Source organism: Cyprinus carpio, chromosome A7 (genome assembly GCF_018340385.1).
Source record: "Cyprinus carpio isolate SPL01 chromosome A7, ASM1834038v1, whole genome shotgun sequence".
NCBI lineage: Eukaryota > Metazoa > Chordata > Actinopteri > Cypriniformes > Cyprinidae > Cyprinus > Cyprinus carpio.
In genome coordinates this window covers 39,664,727-39,688,862 of record NC_056578.1, presented here as the reverse complement: position 1 = coordinate 39,688,862, position 24,136 = coordinate 39,664,727, and the positions used below count along the sequence as shown (strand labels likewise).

The 24,136-nt window shown below is 32.0% G+C and overlaps 1 protein-coding gene across 8 annotated transcripts in view; it reads left to right on the top strand.

Annotated features, from left to right (window-relative positions):
- The window catches only part of LOC109108429 (Kv channel-interacting protein 4-like), a 188,129-nt gene that overhangs the window by 112,844 nt on the left and 51,149 nt on the right, over positions 1–24,136 (top strand). The window contains exon 1 of one of the 8 annotated variants that reach the window (XM_042761147.1): positions 4,177–4,605. The exons of the other annotated variants lie outside the window; for them this stretch is intronic. Within the exon in view, the coding sequence (XP_042617081.1) occupies positions 4,548–4,605 (58 nt within the window). The 5' untranslated portion in view covers positions 4,177–4,547. Of the gene's footprint in view, positions 1–4,176; positions 4,606–24,136 lie in introns of those variants that run through there. 8 annotated transcript variants of the gene reach the window in all.

Below are 24,136 nucleotides of genomic sequence, written 5' to 3'. Positions count from 1 at the left end.
TGGTATAAATGAATGTATTTTTTTTTCTACCTTTCAGTGCAGGTAGTTTGCTTGTCAAGACCCAGTGATTGCTTTCAGATTTTGGAGTATGGAAATCTTTTCCAAAGGGTCATTTTAAATACTCTTTGAAGGTTATTAAATGTTTGTTCCTCTGAGACATTTTTCAATCCTTCTTCTCTTCACCTCTGTATCAGTAGAAGTTAGTGTACAAAGTTTTACTGAAATCTTTCATAAATCTCCACCGATCTCATACATACAGTGACTGAGAGATGAGAGAATTCAAAAGCGAGCGGGTGAGAGAGGCGCCTCTGTCTGCCTTCATTCTGTTTTGCAGGGACCTTGAGATCATTCCCGCACACTGAGCTCACTAAAGAGGCCATTGCCACGCTGAGAAAATTGGCCTTTGATGACGCTTCTTTGTGTTGAATTGGCACAGGGTCGCAGGGTTCGTGGATGAACGGAGGTGTGGGTGGAAGAGAAGGCTGATTTGAGCGTATCCGTGTATGTGTGTGTGACTGACTGTGTTTAGAGGTGAGCTGAACTCTCCAGCTGCTTCGGGTGAAGCTTGATGTGTTTGTACATGTTGAAAAAAGCTTGTGATGGAGCTTTATATGACGTTTTCTGACACTTTTATCACCTTCGAGGAAAACTCAAATGTTTTCATCAAATGAACCAATGAATTTCAACTAGCGGGCCGTGACCCAACAGTTGGTCTGCTATGGGAAATTGGTGCTAACTAACCATATGAGCATGCATAGTATATGGAATAAATAAATAGAAAGAAAGAAAGAAAGAAAGAAAGAAAGAAAGAAAGAAAGAAAGAAAGAAAGTGTGACATGCCCTCACCCTCAGAAAACGTAAAAAAAAAATAAAAAAAAAAAAAATAAAAATAAAAAACAGATTTATTTGTGGGATAAGGTTTTGCATCAGCCATGGTCAGTCTTAATATTCTTGTTTTTTTTTTTTTTTTGACTGTGCAGTTCATGGTATTTTTTTTTTTTACCTGTGTACATTAAATGCCTTCATAAAAAAATTAAATAAAATGTAAAAGAAATAAAATAAAATAAAATAAAAGATGTACCTATATATGTAATATAAATGCATTAATAAATTAAATACATTAATATATTAATAAGTTGAATACATAAATGCATTCATAAATAAATAATAATATAAATACATAAATATTTATTTATTTATTCATTTTACAATATGCAAACTAATTCCCTTGCACCAACCATCAACCATAATAATCAATATTAATCATTATATTAGATGTTTTTTGTAAAAATCTCAGTCATAAATCAGTATCCTAAACCAGTTGAGAAGCACTAATATATATTTGTACTGGTTTGGTCACTACTTGATGTCCAGTGTACAAATCTCAGTCATAAATCGGTATCTTAAACCAGTTGAGAAGCACTAATATATATATATATACACAATGCTTGAAGTGGAAAAAAAAAAAGTGCCGGTACTCAACCCTCAACCCCCCATTTATTATTTTTTTTTTATATTAGATAAGATCTTTTTAATTTTCATAATTCACAATGTAGGCTATGTATAGTGCCACAATCAATCACTAATTAATTAAACATTTTCCAAATAAGCACAAATCAAGCTGCGATACCAAACATGACCACAGGAAGACGCCAAAGACCACTAAACCTCCTGCCTTGACCTGACTGGATACATTCAGAATCACTAAACTTCTTACCATATACGCATAACACCTCAGCCAGCTAGCGTCCATAATAAAACATTCTTGCTTTTCAGCCAAATAAACAATGAAAAGAATAATGTCCTGACATCTGGACGTGAGTCACTATTCTCTCACAATCTCTGATGAAATCTCTGTGTTTTGTTTGAATTCTGTTTGAATTCACTTACTGGATCCTCCTTGGAGTTTATTGGTTTACCTTAGTGATCGCAAAAACCTGCTTCTTTTCATTTTTAATGTATTGTTTTCGTTGTAATGTACTGATTCAAATTAGTAATTAATTATTATTTTACTTCTCCTGACATGCTCTTGCACCTCACACAATTTGGCTAAGGATAGTAGCCTATAGTGAAACAGGACATGCCCAAACATCCTCACATTATATTATTTCATGGAAAATTCATATAAATTCTCCATCTTTCTAAAGAAGTTGACGCAAACGTATGGGTTTATCAATGTTTTTCTATTGTGTTATATGTGTATGCCATTTGGACTTTGAGTTTGTTATATGCATTTATGCAATTATAAAAAAACAAATAAACCGAAAATCAACAACTAAAAAATTACTCATTTAATGTCAAATAATTAAAAACAATTGAAACTCCATTAGTTGGATTTAGCATCATTGATGCACACTTCTGACACAAAGTAATAAACTACTGTAACAGTAACTTTTTAAATCATAAATCATTGGTAAAATATTGGTGCTGGAGACTTTTTAAAACTTTATAAGAACGACATTTCTGTGAAGTTCTTTTTGCGATAGCTTTCATTCATTTTCCCCTTCGCTGATGAATTGATGCTGTGTGCCGTTTGCTTCAGAAAGGCATGTTAAGCATTGGCCCCGCCCAGCTCCAGACAGTGAAAAAGCGACAACCCCTGCGGTAGGCCGACCACAATAGCATTAATTCATTTACAGTATATACTGTTATTTCACCAGATACTGATGCCTCTTGAGTACCGGCAACATGTCAGAAGAGCGGTACTCATGACTTCTCTGAGTACCGGCAACATGTCAGAATATATATAACAGAAGTGCCAGTACTGTGTACTGCCCACTTCAAGCACTGTGTGTAAAAAAAAAAAAATATATATATATATCCATAGATAGATATATTTATATATATATATATCGAGTCTATATTATATTGTATAATATATCCAAAAAGGATGTCAAATGAAACTACTACTACTTTATAGAAATGGTGAGGTACTGCTTAAAGCAGCAGATTTCCTACTGTAGAAAGTAGGAGTCATACTGTCACTGCAAGTAGCTTGTACTGAGTCCAGTTTTGCCACAGCACTATGAGCATGTAATCATTTCTCCAGAAGAGCTCTCAGGTATATAGATATATATAAAAACGCTTGATTCTCACTAGAAGCATTTTTCGTCTAGAGCCTTTTTTCTGTCCTTCAAACTATGATTTGAAAGGTCAACTTCACACTTATTCATGGATTTCATATAATATGGACATGATCCCACTACTCTTGCAAGATGAGCCCACCCAATAAATTGTTGAAACGATCAAATTGTTTTTCACATCCGAGATTAGGAGAAGTCCATTCCTTGGTACGCAGCAGCCCACCTTTTTTTCCTAGAAATTAGCGCATTCTGTCATGAGGGTGTGAAACTCTTGACTGGTTTGATCAGCTTATTAGGCAAATGATTTTGCACCACCATGATTGGTGCACATGTAGCGACGCGCTATGATTTCTGGGCCCACTCAGTTTGCACATATTTGCACACCCACACATTCAAGAGAAGAAGCAATCATTTCCATGGAAAGACTTTGAGCTCAACTTCCAGTAGCTTAAGATAGAGAGACTTGCAGGCGGAAAAACGCAGTCTCATGAGTATGTTTAATAATATACTAGAAGCCATTGTTTTTCGTGACGCTCCAAGCCTCCTAATTGTCCTTCAGCCCCCAGCTAGAGTTTCAATGGAAGTCAGTGTTCACTTCACACAGTGTTACTTTCTGAGAAACCCGCATGTTTCACTTCATCATCCTAAATTTACTATTCGCCAAAGTGGACTCTCAGATGCACACTGCTCTTAAATTACACCTTCAAGACAGCAAATACAACAACAACAAACCAAACCTGTTTGATTAAGATCAAATTGTTGTTTACATACCGAAAACTCCAAAAAACAAGATTAATATGTTTTTCTGGAGAAGTCACTTCAGTTTAGCAGCAGCCCACCAATTTTCTAGTCACTACACTGGTTCTTTGATAGAGCTTTTTTGCATTCCTCACAGGAGAAGTATCGGTTTAAATTAAGGGTGTGTGCTAATTCAGAACTGAAGTATTAAATAATATAATCAATATAACGCATTAATGTCCGCGCCGTTTTAATGAGCGCCGCCATCACTTGCTCAATCAAAATAAAAACAACCAGAAAACAAAAAACAAACCAGCCAACAGAAGTCAAACAACAGCGCTCGGTCGCTCTCGGGCAGCAACAGTGCTCACTTCACACTGTGCCCTTTTCCCCTCCTCCTCGTTTTGCTGCTCCCTCCCGCCTCTTCCTTGTTTCCTGCGAAGAAGTATCTGTTGAAAGAGTGGGGGCACGGCAGCGGAGCATACGACGAGAACACAGGGAGCTTAATTAAACTGCTGTTCAACTGTGCCAAAGTGGAGTGGCTTGGAGGCATTGGTTGAGATCAGAATCAAAACTGGTGAGACGGCTGGAGACATCCTTGAGATCGTCGTGTCTGCAAGTGAATAATAAAGCTGGACTTCAGCCGCACTTGAGGAGAGCCACAGTTGTTCCAGGACAACTCTGAAATCGCTTGCGAACCACTGAGAAAGAGGGCGAGAGGGCAACATGGGCGCTTTGATGGTGATATTTTCTCTGCAAACCAAACAAAGGAGAAAAATGACAGGTAGGCAGTAAAGAGCACTTTCATTATGTGAGTCAGAGATGCTGTAAAGCCTATAGTAGAGGATATTTGCATTGCATGCTCTTTGTACTTGTTCAATAAGACACAGATACACTGTAAAGTCCAGTATAGAATAAGAAGTACTGAAGATTCTGGATCAGGATTTTTGGATCAGTCTCAAATCAAGCTGGAGAACATGATCATCAGGTTTTGTACTCACTTGTGGAGTTTAATTGTGGTGTTAAATTATTACCGAATAATATGACGTGTTTTTTTTTTTTTTTTTTTTCTAAAATAATTTTTTTACTCAACTTATTGTGCTGATAATATTATATTTAATTAAATGTATACCGTTCAAAAGTCACACTTTAGTTTGGGGAATGATCCTCATCATTAACTAACTATTAACTATGACTTTTGCCAGCAATAAATTCCTAATTTGATGCTTATTAATAGTTAGTAAGGTAGTTGTTAAGTTTAGGCGTGGAGTCGAAATAAAGGGATCTAAAATATGGTCTTGCAGAATAAGGCTTTAATATGTGCTTTATAAGCACTAATAAACAGCAAATATGCTAGTAATATGCATTCTAATAAGCAACTAATTAATACTGAGAATTGGTCCCTAAACTAAAGTGCTACCAGTTTTAAATATTCTAGAATCAATTTTCACTTTGAAATTGCTTGTAAATTTTATAATTAATTACAAAGAAACTGCAAGTAACTCACTGAATTAAACGTAACTTTGCAGTAGAAAGACTTGAATTTGAGTATTTTCTTGTAAAATATACTCAATCTTTGTTTTATAACTTTGAAAAATGTGCTCTCAAATGTGATATGGATATGTAACGAACAAATGTATCCATTTTGCCTTTATTTCAAATATCTTTCTTTAGATTCATGGTTTTCATATATATATATATATATGATGAACGTTGTCGTCCTCTGGCTTGTTTTTTGTCTTTGGTCTTGAGAAACGAATACACAACCACACAGCGATGATTCATGGTTTTCTGCTTTATTGTTGTGTGGCCAAAGAACTCCAAAGCGAGAGTTTCTCAGAAATGCTGTACAAGGGGCTTTTACCAAGAAATACAGATTCCTTGCGGAGAAGAGAGGTTGTGAATAATCAGATCATAATTTCTGACGATTTCCTCAGTTTAAACTGAAAAAATATGTTTTACTTTGAAATGTTTTTCACTCAGATATTGCTTGTAAATTTAACAAAGAAATGCAAAATAGCACTTTAAATTAAATGTTAAATTTTGAAGTAGATAGACTGAGAATATATTTTCTTGCAAAAAAAATACTACTTATTTATTTTTTCACAAATAAATAAATAAATAAATAATCTGTGTATTCTTTCATTTTTTTGAACATATAAAAGCATCTTCAAACTTCAATCTCTAAAGGGATGATCTCCAGTTTTAACCATTAGTGATGTGGTGCCTGACTTTATAGGAACTCTTTATGGAATATCTGCCAGGCCATCAAGCTGTGAAATTAAATCTCATTCACCTTCCACATAAATCTGACGGCACACACTCCTTCATGCACTGTGCCCTCATTTCAGTGGAGTTTAGGACTGTATGCTGTGATTTTGATTTTTATTGTTTTCAAATCTGAGGCACTGCAATAATTTGTCCTCTTTACACACACTGTCTGTCTCCTGTCTGTAGCTCTTATATCTGCTTCATGCCTGTAATGATTAAGATTAGTTATTCGTACATTTGCATAATGCAGAATACATTACATACATTACATAAAGTCGTAGATGGGGTGAAAATAGCTGCTATCCCAGAAAAGTTTATAAAACGTACACCGTCCTGATTAGCTTATTCACTGCATCCCTGCTTCTGAGACTGAGTTAATGGGGCAGAGCTTTGGTTTTGTTTAATATCTCAAACCTGAAACTGCATGTAAGACTTAAGGTGGTCCTGATTTATGTGTGCTGGAAACATATTTGTATCTGTGTAACTGTAATATTTCATCATATATATATATATATATATATATATTAGATATCATCATATATATATATATATATATATATATCAATGTACTGTAGGAATACTCCTCTATATTATTTTTTTTTCAATGTACTGTAGGAATGCTGAAAAATGACTTTAAATGTACATATTTGTAGTTTATGGAGTCAAATGTTGAATGAACAACAATGTAAAATTTGTTTTTAAAACTAAAAGAAATGCCTTTTTAGTAATGAAATCAATAGAAAAAAAGACAGTGTTATGACAATAAAAAGATTGGAACACAATTATAAGAAAATATTATTTCAGTCCTTCTGCTTTAAAATTCGATGTTTAATTCAATTTTCTTTACATTTGTGTAGATTCTTTGTAATTATTATTATTATTTTTTAATTTACTGGCAATTTCTAAGTGAAATTGTTTCTACACCATTTTTTATTATAAAATAGATCACAGCATCATCAATGAAATGAAATGAAATGAAATTAAATTTTAAACATTTTAAATTACATTTTGAATTAAATGTTTCATTTGGATGTCCAGGTAAAATTCTGGAACGCTGTTCTGATTATTCGCTGATAAATATCCACCACAGAAAACTGGGCTGTTGTTTTTCTGCATAGCAAGAAGACCGTTTCTTAGATAAGCAAGTTCTCATCTCTCCAGCTTTGGGATGTGAAGGTTGAGGAACTTCGCAACGGCTATATCTATAGAAAAAGTTATATTTAGTGTCTCATTCCCAACCTATATTTTATGGATGGTTTGTGGAACAGGTTGGGAATAAAATGAATGGGCAGCCTTGGTCCTTCTCCCAGGCAATATATCATAAAGAAGACAGTTTTGTGCATTGTAAGCAGAAATCAGAGGAACCCAGATTCCCACACTGGGAGCTCAGCGGTCTGTTTGGACTAAGTTTATTTGAACTGCGTGTAGCTTGTTATTGTGGAGACATTCGGCTGCTAGAGGAGAATGCTGTATGATTTATTACACTAACAACACAATACTGAAGGGTACCACAGTATTACCATGCTTTTGGTACCATGGCATTGTCTTTACACTGCAAAGATCTAAAGCGACATATACAGTGTGCTAGAAAGTTACAGGCAGGTGAGTTTAATCAAGATTGGAGCTAAATTCTGCAGAAAAGTGGATCTCGAGGGCCAGAGTTGAGAACCTCTGCCATATACTGTTAACTCTTTCCCTGCCACTAATGGAATTTTCCAGCTTTCTGTGTTTTCTCTGTTATACGGTACACATCTTCTGATAATGAACTGAATGTCTGGATCAAACACAGGCGAAGAAGAAGCAGAAACAAACGATTGCATACATAAGTAGATGCATAGCCAAAAAAATGCAATCGTCAAAAATTAAACAGCATATAAATCAAAATGTTACCGAAGCAAGTGGTATAGGACTGTGCAAGCTTTGAAGGTGCTGTTTTCTCAGCTTTTTGTTCAAAGTGATGCTTTTTTATGAAACTTACCCACATTCAAATGATGATTAAATAATAATAATAATAATAATAATAATAATGCATGAATATAGAATATAGTTTTTTGTTGTTCTTGTTTAAAAGCAGTGACTCTGTTCTTTCTTTTGATAGAATTAAAAAGCTTTTTATCTCCCAACAAGATTTAAATGTCAAATATCTCGTTATATTTTAGTAGATGTTTCACCAGTGCCTCATAAAAGAGTGAAACAGACTTTTTTCTCCATGTCGTGATATTCCTGTGGTGTTATCATCCAATCGGTGTTATGACGTCATTGCGAGTGATTAGTCACTCTTTTGAAACGCTGCTTGACCATTTAAAACCAGAACAACCATTCAATAATTTAGAATAGAGCCGCATTAAATGAACCCTAATGCTTCTCTGAAACCTTAAGAGCCTATAAACTTTATTGATGCATAATTGTTGCATGCTGATTCTTTGAGTCCAAACGAGTGATGAAATATCCTTATCGGCCTTTATTTTCTTTTTCAGCTGTTCATTTCACCATTTTGCTTGAATTAATATTGCAGCGTTCCCATGTGACATTTTCTAGAGCGAAGTTTTAATATTTCAGTCTGTTGCATTTCAGAAGGGCTTTTGTGTACGCTTCTATGAGAGTGACTCATGAACATGAAGAGAAGAGTGTGTGTCGAGTGTGTACGTGTGTGTCCACTTGTGGGGAGTATTTCAGATGGTCATAAGTGTGCATCCAAGAGGGCTTTGATGATTGTGCCTGCTTGCTTTCAGAAACATTGAACAGAAGGCTTTCCAGCCACTCCAGCTCCACACTAATGCTTGCCATTCATTTAGCAGCCTGTCGGTCCGCCAACACAAGAGCTTCTATTCAACCAGAGCCGCTCTGACAAAGGCATCCATCCCTCTACATAAGAGGAAATATACTTGTGCTTTTGAAGTGCACTAAGAGCACAGAGTCCTTCTTCATCCAGGATTCAGGAGCACTCGTGTGTTTTGTGTGTGATGACACATGGCAGAAGGATCCTGTCTCAGCGTCGTCAGGAGACACTGGCTGTTCTCTCAGTGTGTTTGCTAATTGATTTTGTTTTTCTAGTTGTCTGCAGAAGAGTGAGTGCGATGTGCTTCTGGCTCCACTTCAGTCCTGGCCCTTCTGGTGTTTACACTTATAAACAGGGCAAACAGAACGAACACGACTCCATGCCCACCGCCAGGAGAGCAGCTGTCACTAGGAGCTATGCATGACTCTCTATATTCACGCAGAGTTATGCAGCCAAACATTTTGCCAAGGGTCAAATTAACATGTTGCAAGCTACGATGACCAGTGGAAAAGATGCAATAACATCCTGTTTACAACCACACCCAGTCCATCAAGACAATACTGAAAGGGATAGTTCAGCCAAAAATAAAAATTCTCTCATCATTTATTCTAACCCGATCTCATGAAAGTTGGTTTCAAATAGCATGATTTTCGGTTTCTATTTGGCGTACTGTTCATATGCAGAAATGGACTTTTGCATGCACATGATACGCAGTGGTTAGGTTTGTAGTGGGTAGGTGCGTATTATGCCAAATTGCGTATCATATGCACGCAAAGCCTGCATATTAAATGCACGTCAAACACGTATGTATCACATGCACGCCATTTCTGCATAAAAGTAGCACATCGGATAGAAACGTGCTATTGATATTTTCATGAAACCGGGCTCTTTATTAACCTTCATGTTGTTCCAAACCTGTATGACTTTCCCTCTTTTGCGGAACACAATATAAAAAATATTTTGAAAAATGTCTCAAAATGAATTTTTGTTGTGTGATGCTTTTCTGTTTTGTTTGTGTTGTGATTCTGTGTTGTTTTCTGTTTTTTTTTTTTTGTTTAGTTGTTTTTCCTGTTTTGTTGTTTTGTTTTTTTATTGTGTTGTTTTTCTGTTGTTTTGTTTAGCTATTCTTTTTTTGTTTGTGTTGTCCTGTTTTGTTTTGTTCTGTGTTGTGGTTTTGTGTCTGTGTGAAGTGTTGTGCTGTGATCTTTGTTGTTGTTTTGTATTTTCCTATTTTGTTGTATTGTGATGCTTTTTGTTTGTTTGTTTTGTTGTTTTCCTGTTTTGTTTTTAATTTTTTGTTTTTGTTGTGTTATTTTTCTGTTGTTTGTTTAGCTTTTTGTTTTTGTTGGGTTGTGTTGTTTTGATTTGTTCTGTGTTGTGCTGTGCTCTTTTTGTTGTTTTGTTTAGGTTTTTTGTAGTTTTGTTTGGTTTGGTTCTTGTTGTGTTGTTTTTCTGTTTTGTATGTTTTTTGTTTTTTCTGTTTTGTATTTAGTTTTTGTTGTGTTACATGTTGTTGTCTGTTGTTTTTCTTATTTCTGTTAGGGTTAGTTTTTTTGATTTTAGTTGTGGTGTTCTGTTTGTTGCTGTTTTTCTGTTTTGTTTTTTGTTGTGTGTGTTTTGGTTTGTGCTATTATTTTACTTTTTTGTCTTGTTCTTTGTCAGTGTCTTGCTCTGCATTGGTCCGGTATTTTCTTTTATTTTTTTGTACTTGAAAGTCATTGGGGTCTAGTGTTGTTTGACCTCTGTTGACTTCCATTGTATGGATATTGAGATATTTCTCAAAATATCATTGTTTATTTTCAGCAGAAGAAAGAAACTCATAAAGGTTTTAAATGACATTAAGGTGAGTAAATAACGAATAAGAGTTTTTACATTTTGGGGTGAACTGTCTGTTTAATTATAATCATGCAACATGAAATAAAACATATTTCTTTCTAATTACTAATTGAACCATTAAGGAACCAGAATCGTTAAGAGGAATCAGAATAGTAATTTTTTTTTAATCATTCCCACTCTTATGTAAGACACTAACAAAATGGACTAAAAATGTGCTATAGGAAAACTATACTATGGTATTATTTAAAGTACATTTGAATGCTGTTATGTAGTGGTACATGAATGTGGTATTTATTTTGTACCATGATAACACACATTTTTTTGTAATGGGGAAGTTTCATTCCATTAGCTTCATACCTTCACAAAGACCATCTAAGGACGTGCTAAGCCTTTGGCAGGTCAGGTGCAGGCCATTAAGAAATCATTGGTCATACTGAACAGGTGCTGCCTTAATTTAACAACAGAGAGGAGAAAGTCTTACACCATGTCCTAATCAGGCATGATGTGACAAGTTTGTAGTGACACACAATTTGTCTTCCACATTGAATGTTAAACTGCGGCGCGATGCGACACTATTACAGCCAATCAGACATCATTTCACACACTGTATATACGGTTATGTGGAGCAGGATTTTGGACCGATGAGATTTACAGTGGACGAGGTACCCAGCCCATGGCACAGAAATAGAAACCACTAAAAAATGGCATGTTGTTTGTCACAATTAGGGCTGGTTTGTACAAATGATCAGCTTTACATGGACAAGATATAAAGAAATTCTGGGATAATTTAAAAAATAAAATGAAAACAAAACAACAATGTACAAAATAATGTAAAATTATTTCAGTATTATTTATTTACGATTATAGCATTTATTAATATTTCGAATGAGCTTCTATTTATATATTTTAATTTTAAATCATTTTACATGCTTTATATTTTTTGTCATTTTTATTAAATTTTATGTTTTTAAAAAATATTTCAACATATCTTTATTTTATTTTTAGTTTTAGTCATTTTAAGACTTCAGCTTAAAACTATTTTATTTTATTTTATTTTATTTTACCTAAGCCAATTTTTGCCAAAACAAATTTTAGGTTTATATTTAGTTACCAGTAACAACAGATTTTATTTTATTTTATTTTATTTTATTTTATTTTATTTTATTTTATTTTATTTTATTTTATTTTATTTTATTTTATTTTATTTTATTTTATTTTATTTTATTTTATTTTATTTTACCTAAGCCAATTTTTGCCAAAACAAATTTTAGGTTTATATTTAGTTACCAGTAACAACAGATTTTATTTTTTATTTTATTTTATTTTATTTTATTTTTTATTTTATTTTATTTTATTTTATTTTATTTTATTTTATTTTATTTATTTTTTATTTCATCAAACACTAAACTATGACCTAAGCCAATTTTTGCCAAAAACAAATTTTAGGTTTATATTTAGTTACCAGTAACAACAGATTTTATTATTTTTATTTTATTTTATTTTTTATTTTATTTTATTTTATTTTATTTTATTTTATTTTATTTTATTTTATCAATTTTTGCCAAAACATTTTTTGTTTTAAGAATCAGACTTACTGTAAACGCTTGTGATGTATGTTTTGGATTCACTAAAAAGAACCAGCTCATAAGAGTCATTATCTTGAGAATCAGACTTCAGTGTTGATTCTTTATTGAGGATTTGAGATGAATATTAAAGGGATACTCCACCCCAAAATGAACATTTTGTCATTAATCACTTACCCTCATGTCGTTCCAAACCCGTAAAAGCTCCGTTCGTCTTCAGAACACAATTTAAGATATTTTGGATGAAAGCAGGGAGACTGTCCCATAGACTGCCAAGAAAATTACACTGTCAAGGTCCAGAAAAGTATGAAAAGCATCGTCAGAATCATCCATCTGCCTGCGTATTCACCAAAATGGCGCTACGCTGATTTGGAGAGACACAGAGGAGACAAATTGTTGAATAAAGTCGTTATGTTTGTTTTATTCATGTACACCTACAACACCAAGACCTACAAAAATTCATTGTTTAATCACTCATCAAAAAAATATTATTCACACCACTCAATTCACACAAACAGCTCTTGAGACAGTGTTACTTATTTGGTAGTCTATGAAACAGACTCAATACCCCCTTAATTCAAACAAAATAACAAAAAAATTAATAAAAAAAAAAACAAAGCTTTTACGGGTTTGGAACGACATGGGGGTAAGTGTATAATGACAAAATTTTCATTTTGGGGTGGAGTATCCCTTTAATGCAGTGCACACTTTAATCTGAGGAATGTACGTGTGAGAACTGTTGATGGAACCACATCCTTCTCTTCTCTGTATTCTAGTCATGATGATTTTTAATCTAGCTTGCATAACTCTAAAGGTAAATGACTTTATTTAACTTAACACTACCCAGTGTATATTTGTTAATAAAGCAGTCTAGGAGTGGTTTAAAGAAGCTGTTAAATTAGCATTTAAATTGGGTTGTGCTTGCAGACAAAAGCCCTTTGAGTCCTTTGGTTGGAAGTCTATGTTAATTCACTCCTTTCCCTTGTGACTTTCAAATGCATTTTATTTTAGAATTAATCATGGCACTTCATGGAGATCAATGAGAGGCCTTTAAATGACATGTTTGGCTCTGGGTTAACGACTGTGATCTCGCTATAGTGTCCGATCACGTACATAAAGAGAGGCTTAGTTACACTTATGTAGCCATGCATGCTGAGATGTTGTACTGTATAGCTTTAGGGGAAATAATAAGAAAAAAAAACTATGTAGCAAGTTTTGTTAAAAAAAAAACTAAATTGACATTTGAGCTGTAGTACACCAAGACTTTGTTCAGTTCAGATACATAAAACTGGCCTGTTGTTGCACATGCTGATGTACAGTAAAGTTCTTCTTCTAAGATATTATTACTTAAGACAAAGTACGATGAGAGAAAGACCAGATGTTCTGTATTGTATTTATTTCGTTTCGGGACACCTGGATCTACAGACTCAGCTGCATTTTTTTTTTTTATGACCAAGACCTACTTTTTGATCTTAATAAAAATGTTTTCTTTGTTTGTTTGTGTTTTGAATTTGCAGCTGCATTTTTTTTTCCTTGCATTGACTGAACAATTTATTTATTTTCTTAAAATGTACAGAAACAGCAGCTGGCAAACACTGCAACTAGAGCACTTACTGTACCAGACCACGTCACACCTGTGTTTGGTGACTTTGCACTGGTTGTTAGTTGTGTACTGGATTAAGTCCTTTTTATGTCACTGAATGCCTGAAAAAGCTTTTCCAACCAACAGCAGAAATGCTGAGTATAAAATAAGACAGAAATCAGGTAAAACTGCTTTAGCCTCTTCTACTTTTCTGTATAACATGTGTAATCATTTCAGAACTGAATGTTTCTTAATGACTGATCCTGAGCTGCTGTGTTATGTTATCAAATCATGTTTCTCTTCCCAGTTTTAGTCACTTGGGGGCAGCAAAGTCCTGTTGTACTAAATCTGCTGGATCCATTTAACAGATGTGATGTGTGATGTGAATATTTGTCACATTACCAAGTTCCAGTGTGGTTATATAAGTTAATTAAAAAGAAAATAATAATAATAATAATAATAATAATAATAAAAATAAAAGATATTCTCCCTAATGGTCTATAAGAATATTACTGAATTATTGAAGATGTTATGTTTTACAGCCAGAGGACTTTCTGGTTGCAGGCACATTCATCAAGTGTTAGGAATCCAATGCTAAGCTGATTAGGGGCCACACAGCAAGAATAAATATTATTTGTCTCGGGTTTGTAGGTGGTATATACTATATCCTGTTGAATCTGCCTTTAACTGACAAACTGATGAATGGTGGCTTTACACAATATATATATATCCCCCCACCCCCCATAGACTTAGTTTTTGCCCCATAATATATTACCCTTGGCCAGATTCCAGATTTTATAAATGTGTGTGTGTGTGTGTGTGTGTTATATACAGCATTAACCACTATTCAATTACTGTGTTGACTACTGGCCAGATTCCAGATTTTATAAAGGGTACATTATCTACAACACACACACACACACACACATACACACACACACACACGCACACACATGCACACACAGGTTATGTGTGTGTGTGTATATATATATATATATATATATATATATATATATATATATATATATATATATATATATATATATATATATATATATATATATACACAGTACAGGTCAAAAGTTTGGAAAACATTACTATTTTTAATGTTTTTGAAAGAAGTCTCTTCTGCTCATCAAGCCTGCATTTATTTGATCAAAAATACAGAAAAAACAGTAATATTGTGAAATATTATTACAACTTAAAATAATAGTTTTCTATTTAAATTATACTTTAACAAAAATAATTTATTTCTGTGATGCAAAGCTGAATTTTTAGGATCATTACTCCAGCCTTCAGTGTCACATGTAACATCCAGTCTATCACATGATCATTTAGAAATCATTCTAATATTCTGATTTATTATGAGTGTTGGAAACAGTTCTGCTGTCTAATATATTTGATCAATAAAAGGTTAAAAAGAACTGCATTTATTCAAAATAAAATAAAAATTCGAATAATATTTCTAATAATATATATTTTAATAATATATTTTCTTTACTATCTCTTTTTATCAATTTAACATCCTTGCTGAATAAAAGTATTGATTTTATTTAAAAAAAAGAAAGAAAAAAAATCACTGACCCCAAATTACTGACCAGTAGTGTATATTGTTATTACAAAATATTTATATTTTAAAAACATAGCTTCTTTTTTTTTTTTTTTTTACTTTTTATTCCTCAAAGTATCCTAAAAAAGTATCACATGTTCTGAAAAAATATTAAGCAGCAGAACTGTTTTCCAACTTTGATAATGAATCATCATATTAGAATGATTTCTAAAGGATCATGTGATAATGATCCTAAAAATTCAGCTTTGCATCACAGAAATAAATGATAATTTAAAGTATAATAAATTTAAAAACAATTATTTTAAATTGTAATAATATATCACAATATTACATCTTTTTTTCTGTATTTTTGATCAAATAAATGCCAGGCTTGATGAGCAGAAGAAACTTCTTTCAAAAACATTAAAAATAGTATTGTTTCCAAACTTTTGACCTGTACTGTATATATATATATATATATATATATATATATAATTACCTCAAAATTAAAATGATAAAAACTATGGAAGCCCATTTCTGCCACACAATTAAAAAAAAACTTTTTATATCACAATTTATCACCCAATCGACTTTTTTCTTGCATTTATGAATTTCTATTTTATAATTCTATTTTTTATATCTATACTCAGAATTGCAGGTGCAATATAATTTGCAATTGCAACAACTTTCAAAAAAAAAGAAAAAAAAAATGAAAAAAACCTTTCAAATTATAAAACATATAATAATAATAATAATAATAATAATAATAATAATAACATTTGAAAAAAACAGCTTCATCATAAGTCCAAAAGCTTGAGAACTGCTGGTCTAGATATTAAATTTGACCTTCAGCCTCCAATAATCTCTTACAATCTCCTGTTAAAGTCTCTATGTTATCTCTATATTAACTGATTCTACCGATGCAGATCCAGGCAAACGTGTCATTCACTTCTCACTTCTGCTGACATTTACAACCATTTGTCAATCTTCAGCTTTGCATTTTTCATGATGGAAACTTTACAAAAAAAAGTAATCATGTGCTGTTCATAGCAATGACCTCTGTGTTGTTGCTTGCGGCCGCTGCCATTAGGGTCCTATCTGTTACCCTTTTATTTGTAGCAGCTGAGCTCCCTCTAAATATAACTCACTCGCTAACATATTCACTCAGACAGGACAGCCTGTGTGTGTGTGTGTGTGTGTGTGTGTGTGTGTGTGTGTGTGTGTGTGTGTGTGTGTGTGTGTGTGTGTGTGTGTGTGTGTGTGTGAAACAGGTTTCTTTCTTTCTTTCTCACCTGTGTAAAGTGAAAGGGAGTGTGAATGGAAGATTCACACATGGGCATATTGTGTGTATGAAGATGCCTCCGTCTCTGTGCTTATGTATGGATCCCTTTGTTTTCTGTGTTCCTATGGATACCAGGCTTTCAAAAACATCTTGATTTGTAGATGTGTATTTCACGAGATCATAATGCCATCTGAATAAGATGGAATAGCGCCGTGTGTGTTCTTTCATGCATGCACATGTAACATGCTTGAGCACAATAGGAGGAGTAATTAAATGCATCGGCCGCTCGTGGAGCAATCAGAAGCTGGTTGTGCTAATCTGTAGTCTCAGCTTGTGTCGTTTGCTGCACATGATTGCCTTTGTTGGAAATTATAACATGAGTGAAAAATGTTTAATAAAAAAAATTAACCATAATTTTTAGAAACTAAAAAAATTTCCCACTACTCCCAAAAAACATTTCCCACTTCTCTGAACACTGAATTTTCATGAACTTTTGATTCAAATTGTTTTGTGAAGTGGTTATATTGATTCATTAATATAATAAATAAATTTTATTTTTATATTTTAGTTTTCACTTGAAATTTACTTTTAGGTTTAAGTTATTATGTTATGTTTTTGTATGCTTTTTTATTTGTTTATTTTAAGTTTTATTAAAATAATTTTATGTTTATTTTATTTTAGCAATTTTAATCATTTAGCTTATTACGTTTAGTTTCCAAAATGTAAGTTTTTCATCTAATATTTATATTTTATTTTATTTCAGCTTAATTATTTCATTTTCCTTATAGTATTATTTATAGTATTTATTCATATTTTAAATTAGTTTTTTTTAGTTTTCATTTTAATTTAGTTTAAGTTTTAGTTATCATGTTATGGGCATTTGTCATTATTATTAATAATTTTATTTATTTATTTAATAAACATAAATATATATAAATTAAAATAAATCCATAAATAATTTTAATTCTAATCAAATTTATTTCAATTAATTAAAATTCTACATCCTTATACATCAAAAATTAAAATATTTATAAAATATTTATATTTTGTTATTCCAACTTTATTTCAATTCATGAAAATGCTTTTTCCTTATATAGTATTATTTATATTATTTATTAAGATCTTGAATTAGCTTTTAATAAAAAATAATCAATTAAATATTTAATTATAATTATATTTAGTTTTAATTATTTTTAATTTTAATACTGAAACATTTTATAATTATTACGAGTTTTTCATACATTATTTACATCACTAATTTTAATACTGAAACATTTTAGCTACCAAAAATCGAGTTTTTCATACATTATTTACAGTATATTTTATTGTATTTCAGCTTTATTTTAATAAAAAAAACGAAATATGCTTTTTCCTATAGTTAAAGTTTTGACATCACTAGCACTAGCCAATTCAAAAGAAGCTTTCAAGCAGTTTTTACTCTTCCCAAGACAGAGCAATTTCTTGCTGATGAACATGTTTTAAAGCAGATAAAAACTAGAAAAATGTGTATTCACAAAATAACTTTTTTATGAATCCGTTAAAAATTAAAAGCTAGTTTGTAGTGCATCGCTTATGAATAGACATGTGATGTGATGATTATAATATAATATGTTCATATGTTTTTCTGTCATTGTGTAATTGAGGTGGAGGGTTTCAGGGTTTGTGGTTGAGATCTGTGCCGCAGCACCTTCAGAAACATTTAAACAGCACAGAAAAGTGAACCACAAGACGGCGTGACTTTGAAATGACCCTCCAGTGCTGTGCTTTGTTGGGTTCAGGACACCAAATTCATGCAACTCCATCCTTCTTTCCTGTCTGTCTTCTGCCACATATACAGCTTTGTAAGGGAACATAATGTTCCTTCTCAGGCTTCATTTTAGATGATTTGTTTTATATTTTTGTTTCATAGTTCATCCCAGAAATGTTTTTACAGCTGTTTTAGTTTCTATTGTCCAAGTACAATGAGTTTTGTTTTTTTTCTCATCTTAGATAAAAATGACATGAACCCTTTGATTCTAAATCACTTTCATGTCACACCATACATAATATGTTTGAGTGCATCATGAGTATATTTTAACATGACAAGATGTTAAAAAATGGAGGCGTTTGGCATTTCAACTGTTAAAGTTCTGGTCTACGTTACAAGGAATTTTTCAGGACTTAATGTGCAAAAGAGAAAAGATGAATGAATCAGTTTACTGACATTGTGACCTTGCCATTTCTGGCAACTATATGTGAGACAGCAAGCTTAATTTAATCGAAACATTAGAATTATTAGAAGACAAATCAAAAGGCCTCTTGTTCTAATCAAATCCTCCACAATAATGTGATTAGGAGAAAAAAGAAGCCGTTCACAACAATCAATTTCCATCTAGAGCCGTGTGTTCAAATCATTCACATGGATCAGGGAAGTAGGAAGTAAAGCCTAGACAGAAAGATTTTGTTGCTTTGAAAAGGCCATATGGTAATCAGACGCTTGACATCTCCTCAGTAATCAGCTTGATGGATGATGATATTGAGAAAACAAAACATGCTGTATAAAGCTTTGCATAACAGTGTTTGACAAAATTCAGCATTTAAGAATCGGCTCCTATTGAAATGTGTTGGAAAATGAATTGCAGTAATGAGTAGCAGGAAGAAGAATTTATTGCACCTGAAATGTAAAGAATGTAAATGGCACAAAACAGATGTGCATATATTCTGAGTATGATGACATTTGAAATATGAATTCATAATGAGAAAAACATGTATTACTATATACAGCTCGTATATTAAATAATTTGTTTATTATTCCATTTAAATTCTACTTCAAATACAAATCTATATCTTTTTTTACGATGCAAATTGAATTTCACTTCCAGTTTACCAACACACTCTCTCATGGCAATTTGTAACTTGCTTACCTACCTACCTACATACTTACTTACTTTTGTATTTTTTATTATTATTGGGTTATTATTGTTAACTTAAAAACCTTTTGTTAATTAAAATAAAGCTGGAATAAAATAAAATGTCAATATTAAATGAAAACTTAAAGTTATTTCAGTTCAGATTGTAATTTAGTTTAAGTTCAAGTGCTAAATTTCTGTCTGGGAAATAATAATTAAATTAAAACTTAATTAAACTAATTGTAATACTTAAAAACTAATTAAAATAACACAAAATAACATAAAAATTACTAAAAATATAACTAAAATGAAAACTTGAAGTATAAAAATTAATGCTAATTAAAATATATAATATTATTATTATTTTTTATTATTATTATTATTTTTACATTTTCTCATGTAACTTTGGGTAGTTATCGTTAACTTAAAATACTTTTGTTAATTAAAATAAAGCCTAAATAAAACAAAATGTCAATATTAAAAACTAATAAAAATAACAAAAATAATATATAAAAATTACTAAATATATATATAATATAACTAAAATGAAAACTTGAAGTATACAAATTAAAGCTAATTAAAATTTATAATATAATTATTTTATTTTATTTTATTTTTTAAAATTTTTTCACGTGATCAGGTTTAAATTTGGGTAATTATCATTAACTTAAAATACTGTTGTTAATTAAAATAAAGCTGAAATAAAACAAAATGTCAATATTAAATGAAAAACTTGGAGTATAAAAATAAAAATAAAAACTAATTAAAATATGTAAATAAGTATATAAATAATTCTGAAATAACGCTGGCTGGAATTTACAAGGTAGAAATGTAAACTCTTCCGCTCACAAATGTCAGTCATGGTGTCCTGTTGGGTTCATTTTTCATGATTTGACAACACATGGTGTACGTGGCAGAGCCTTGAGCTGTTTTCACTGATGGACACATGCTGTTTATGTGTGAAGATGAGTTTCAGGGGCCGGCTGTGGCACTTCACTACGTGCAAGTCAGATGTGATCTACAACATGATAACTGGAGAGTGATGTTTCAGAGAGATTTCACCTGCTTTAAGAGCTTGAGATCAGGCTTTGCTTCTCTCTCTTTCCTCCATGTCTGTATTTTTAATTTGATGTTCTCCTTCCTTTTTTCTTTTATTGTCATTCTTCACTTATTTCCATCCAGGTCGCCCCTTCTGCCGTGTTTTTATTTTTTCTGATCTTTGATTTGGCTCTCCGCCCCCTCCGCTCTCCTCTCCTCTGTTCTCAGTAAGAAGATGCAGACACTATGAATGATGTTCACGGCAGAGCTCTGTGTCCAGCGAGGTCAGCGGTCACAGCATGACCTGACCCCGTCAGCATGATGTACTTGGAGGGACTCGAGATGATTGCGGTGCTGGTTGTGGTTGTTGTCTTTGTTAAGGTTCTGGAGAAGTTTGGACTTTTAGAGGCGAGCTATGATGGTAAGCACAGAGAAGCAATAAATGAAATCTAATTACAACAGACAATAAATTAAATAAAATTGTAATAGTAATGCTAATTTGGCGTTCCTGTGTGTTTGTGTGACATTGTGAAAAAGAAGTGCACTTATTATGAAAATATACTTCAAAAGAATATACTCAAGTGTGAACTGAATGTGATGTTTCTGACACTTAATTGCATGTTAATTTCAAAGAAATAAATGCATTGTAGTTTAAATTTATATTGAATGCAATTACCTGAACTTTAGAGAGTTTTGACCACTTAAGTAGGACTTAAGTACATCTTTATATGTAATTTCATAATTACTTTTTATAATAACTATTGTCTTTGAAATATGGTTAAAGTTACTGACAAGCTACAAGATTTATGGTAAACTAAAATATACTTTAATGTCATTTCAATGCCATTCTAACTTGTATGTCATGTGTATTTGTTTTTATGCATTTGTAAAGATTTAAAATACATTAATGTAATATGAAACACACTACAGTTAAAATTATAATTCAGTATTTAACATGTGCTTTATTCAACTCAAAAATAGTGTACTTCATTAAAGCGCAACAAAAGATTATTAAAACATGATGGAAATTGTACGAATATTACAAGGTGTGCTCTTTAAAAGTGTACTCAAGTGTGTTAAGAAAGTCTCTTAAGTGGTGTTTTATTTTATTAATATTATATTATCTGCAAGTACAGTTTTAAAAAAATCACTGTTAAGGTACACTACAAGTGTATATTCAATACAATTAAGCACACTTCTTTTTCACAAGGGTAAGATGGGGAACATTTGTGTACTTAAGTGTTTTAGATGAGTTTTGCATAATTTAACACATAAATAATGCAAGTTTTTCTAAGAAAAACTGAAGAGATGAATCAGTATCAGTTATCAGCTTACAATGAATAAATGTTCAAATATTGCACAACAAAGTAAAATATCACCTTCTGCCTTTAAAACCTGTTGATGGCCAAAAAAACTTACCTATTGTAAGTTGTCATGTTCGGCAAAATCCCACCAAACTACAAGGCAGCTGGTTTTCTGTCATTTTGAAAATCTACTCAATTACATTCTGGTTAACCTTCAAGGTCAGCAGTGTGTTATATTGACTGTCTTTATAGTCTGGGCTCATTTATAACCTGCTTGTGGACAAAGTCTCACTTTTGGCTGTGTGATTCAGTTTGTTTCTGGCCTGATTTTAATTGTTATATTAGATCAGTTTGTTAACTCAAGGTCTGTCTTTGCCTTGAGTTTAATTTCCACAAATTAATACTTTGATTTATAGCCTGATGAGTGTAGATGAAGTTAATTGGACAGTTGCGGTGTCAGTGCATTATTCAAATGAATGCAACGATGGCAGTGTTCCCAAGCTGAATGAATCAGCCTGCCAGAGCCAATAGTGTAGCTTTTCTGCTGATTTATCATTAATATTTATTGCAATGTTGAAATCCCATTTCCTCATCCTATACATCCACGTCAAGCCTTGGTGTGTGGTAAGCTTGTGAAGAATAGATTTGGTATGTCATATGTATGTTAGAGCGGAGCAGGGGTATTACTGAAGTACTAAAATAACTCAAACTTAATTAATTAAAACTCTATATAATTAAAAAAAAAAAAAAAGCTAATAAAAATGACCAAAATTCAAAATATTAACAAAAATTATAATAGTATATATGCTTTTTCTAAACTGCATTGGTTGATTTTTTTTCCCCTTGCAAACTAAACAGATACAAAAGCACCTCAAAAGTTAATAACTTAAATTTCACTCATTTTATATTTTTTGATGTTACATAATAGAAATTGAAGCTGAAATGTATAATGACTGAATTAGCATTTTAGGTGAGCTGTCCCTTTAAGAGATGTTTGTCTTTAACTGGTCAAGAGTAAAATCTTTTATTTTTATTTATTTATTTATTAATGGTAAAGACTTTTGATCTGAATCCGAATCTCATGTTGTATTTTCTAGAGTAAATCTGTGCCCTCCCTGACTTGCAGTTAAAAATAGATAGTTTGCGCGGTCGGATGCAAATGGATTCTTTCACCCAAGTCGCCTCGTCTCTGCTGGAGTGACAGTGAGTGACGGCAGTGTGCCACCGAACGACACAGGCATGATATCAGATGACATGAGAGCAGAGATGATGCTTCTGACTGCATCCCAAACAGAGCAAACACAAGACAGATTCACTTCTGAAGTGGAAAGTCAAGAAAGAACCATCAGTGTGCAGTAAATGGATCATGACTGTTTTGATAACACTTGTGAAAAAGAAGTGCACTTATAGTTTATTTAAAATATTAAAAATATTTTTGTAAAAAAAAGGCCACTTAAGTGTATTTAAAGAGATACACTTTCACATGTTTCTTAAAACACTTAAGTGCACTTTTTAAAAGTGTACTTAAGTGTTTTAAGAAACATGTGAAAGTGTATCTCTTTAAATACACTTAAGTGGCCTTTTTTTACGAATATGTTTTTAATATTATATAATATTATACAATTTATATTTGCAGTAAAATAAAAGTATTACTGTAAAGCACAGTTTAAATAATTATGTTTTAATAATCTTGTGTTGTGTTTTAAAGAAGTACACTTAGTTTGATTTTGATTTGACTAAATGTACCAAATTGCAAATTTGTCATTACAAATGTTTAATTACATATATATTTAAATACATGTCAAACAAGTTTCAATAGAAATGACATTAAAGTATTTTAGTTTACAATAAATGCTTGTCAATCGGCATTACACCGTAACCTTATTTCAAAGACAATAGAATTATGAAATTGCATTAAAAAGTTGTATTTGAAGTGTGGCAAAAAAAAGTGTTCAGCTAATTGTGTTTACTATACATTTAAACCATAATAAATTTCAACTTAATTGCAGTTAACATGCAAGTGCCTTAAAACATCACATTCAGTTCACATTTAAGTTATATAGTATATGTATGTATAATGATAAAGTACAGTTAATATAAATTTGAACTATAATACATACTCATTTTCATTGTCATTAACATGTAATTACGCCACATTTAATAATATTCTTTTAAAGCATGTTAAGTATGCTTCTTTTTCACA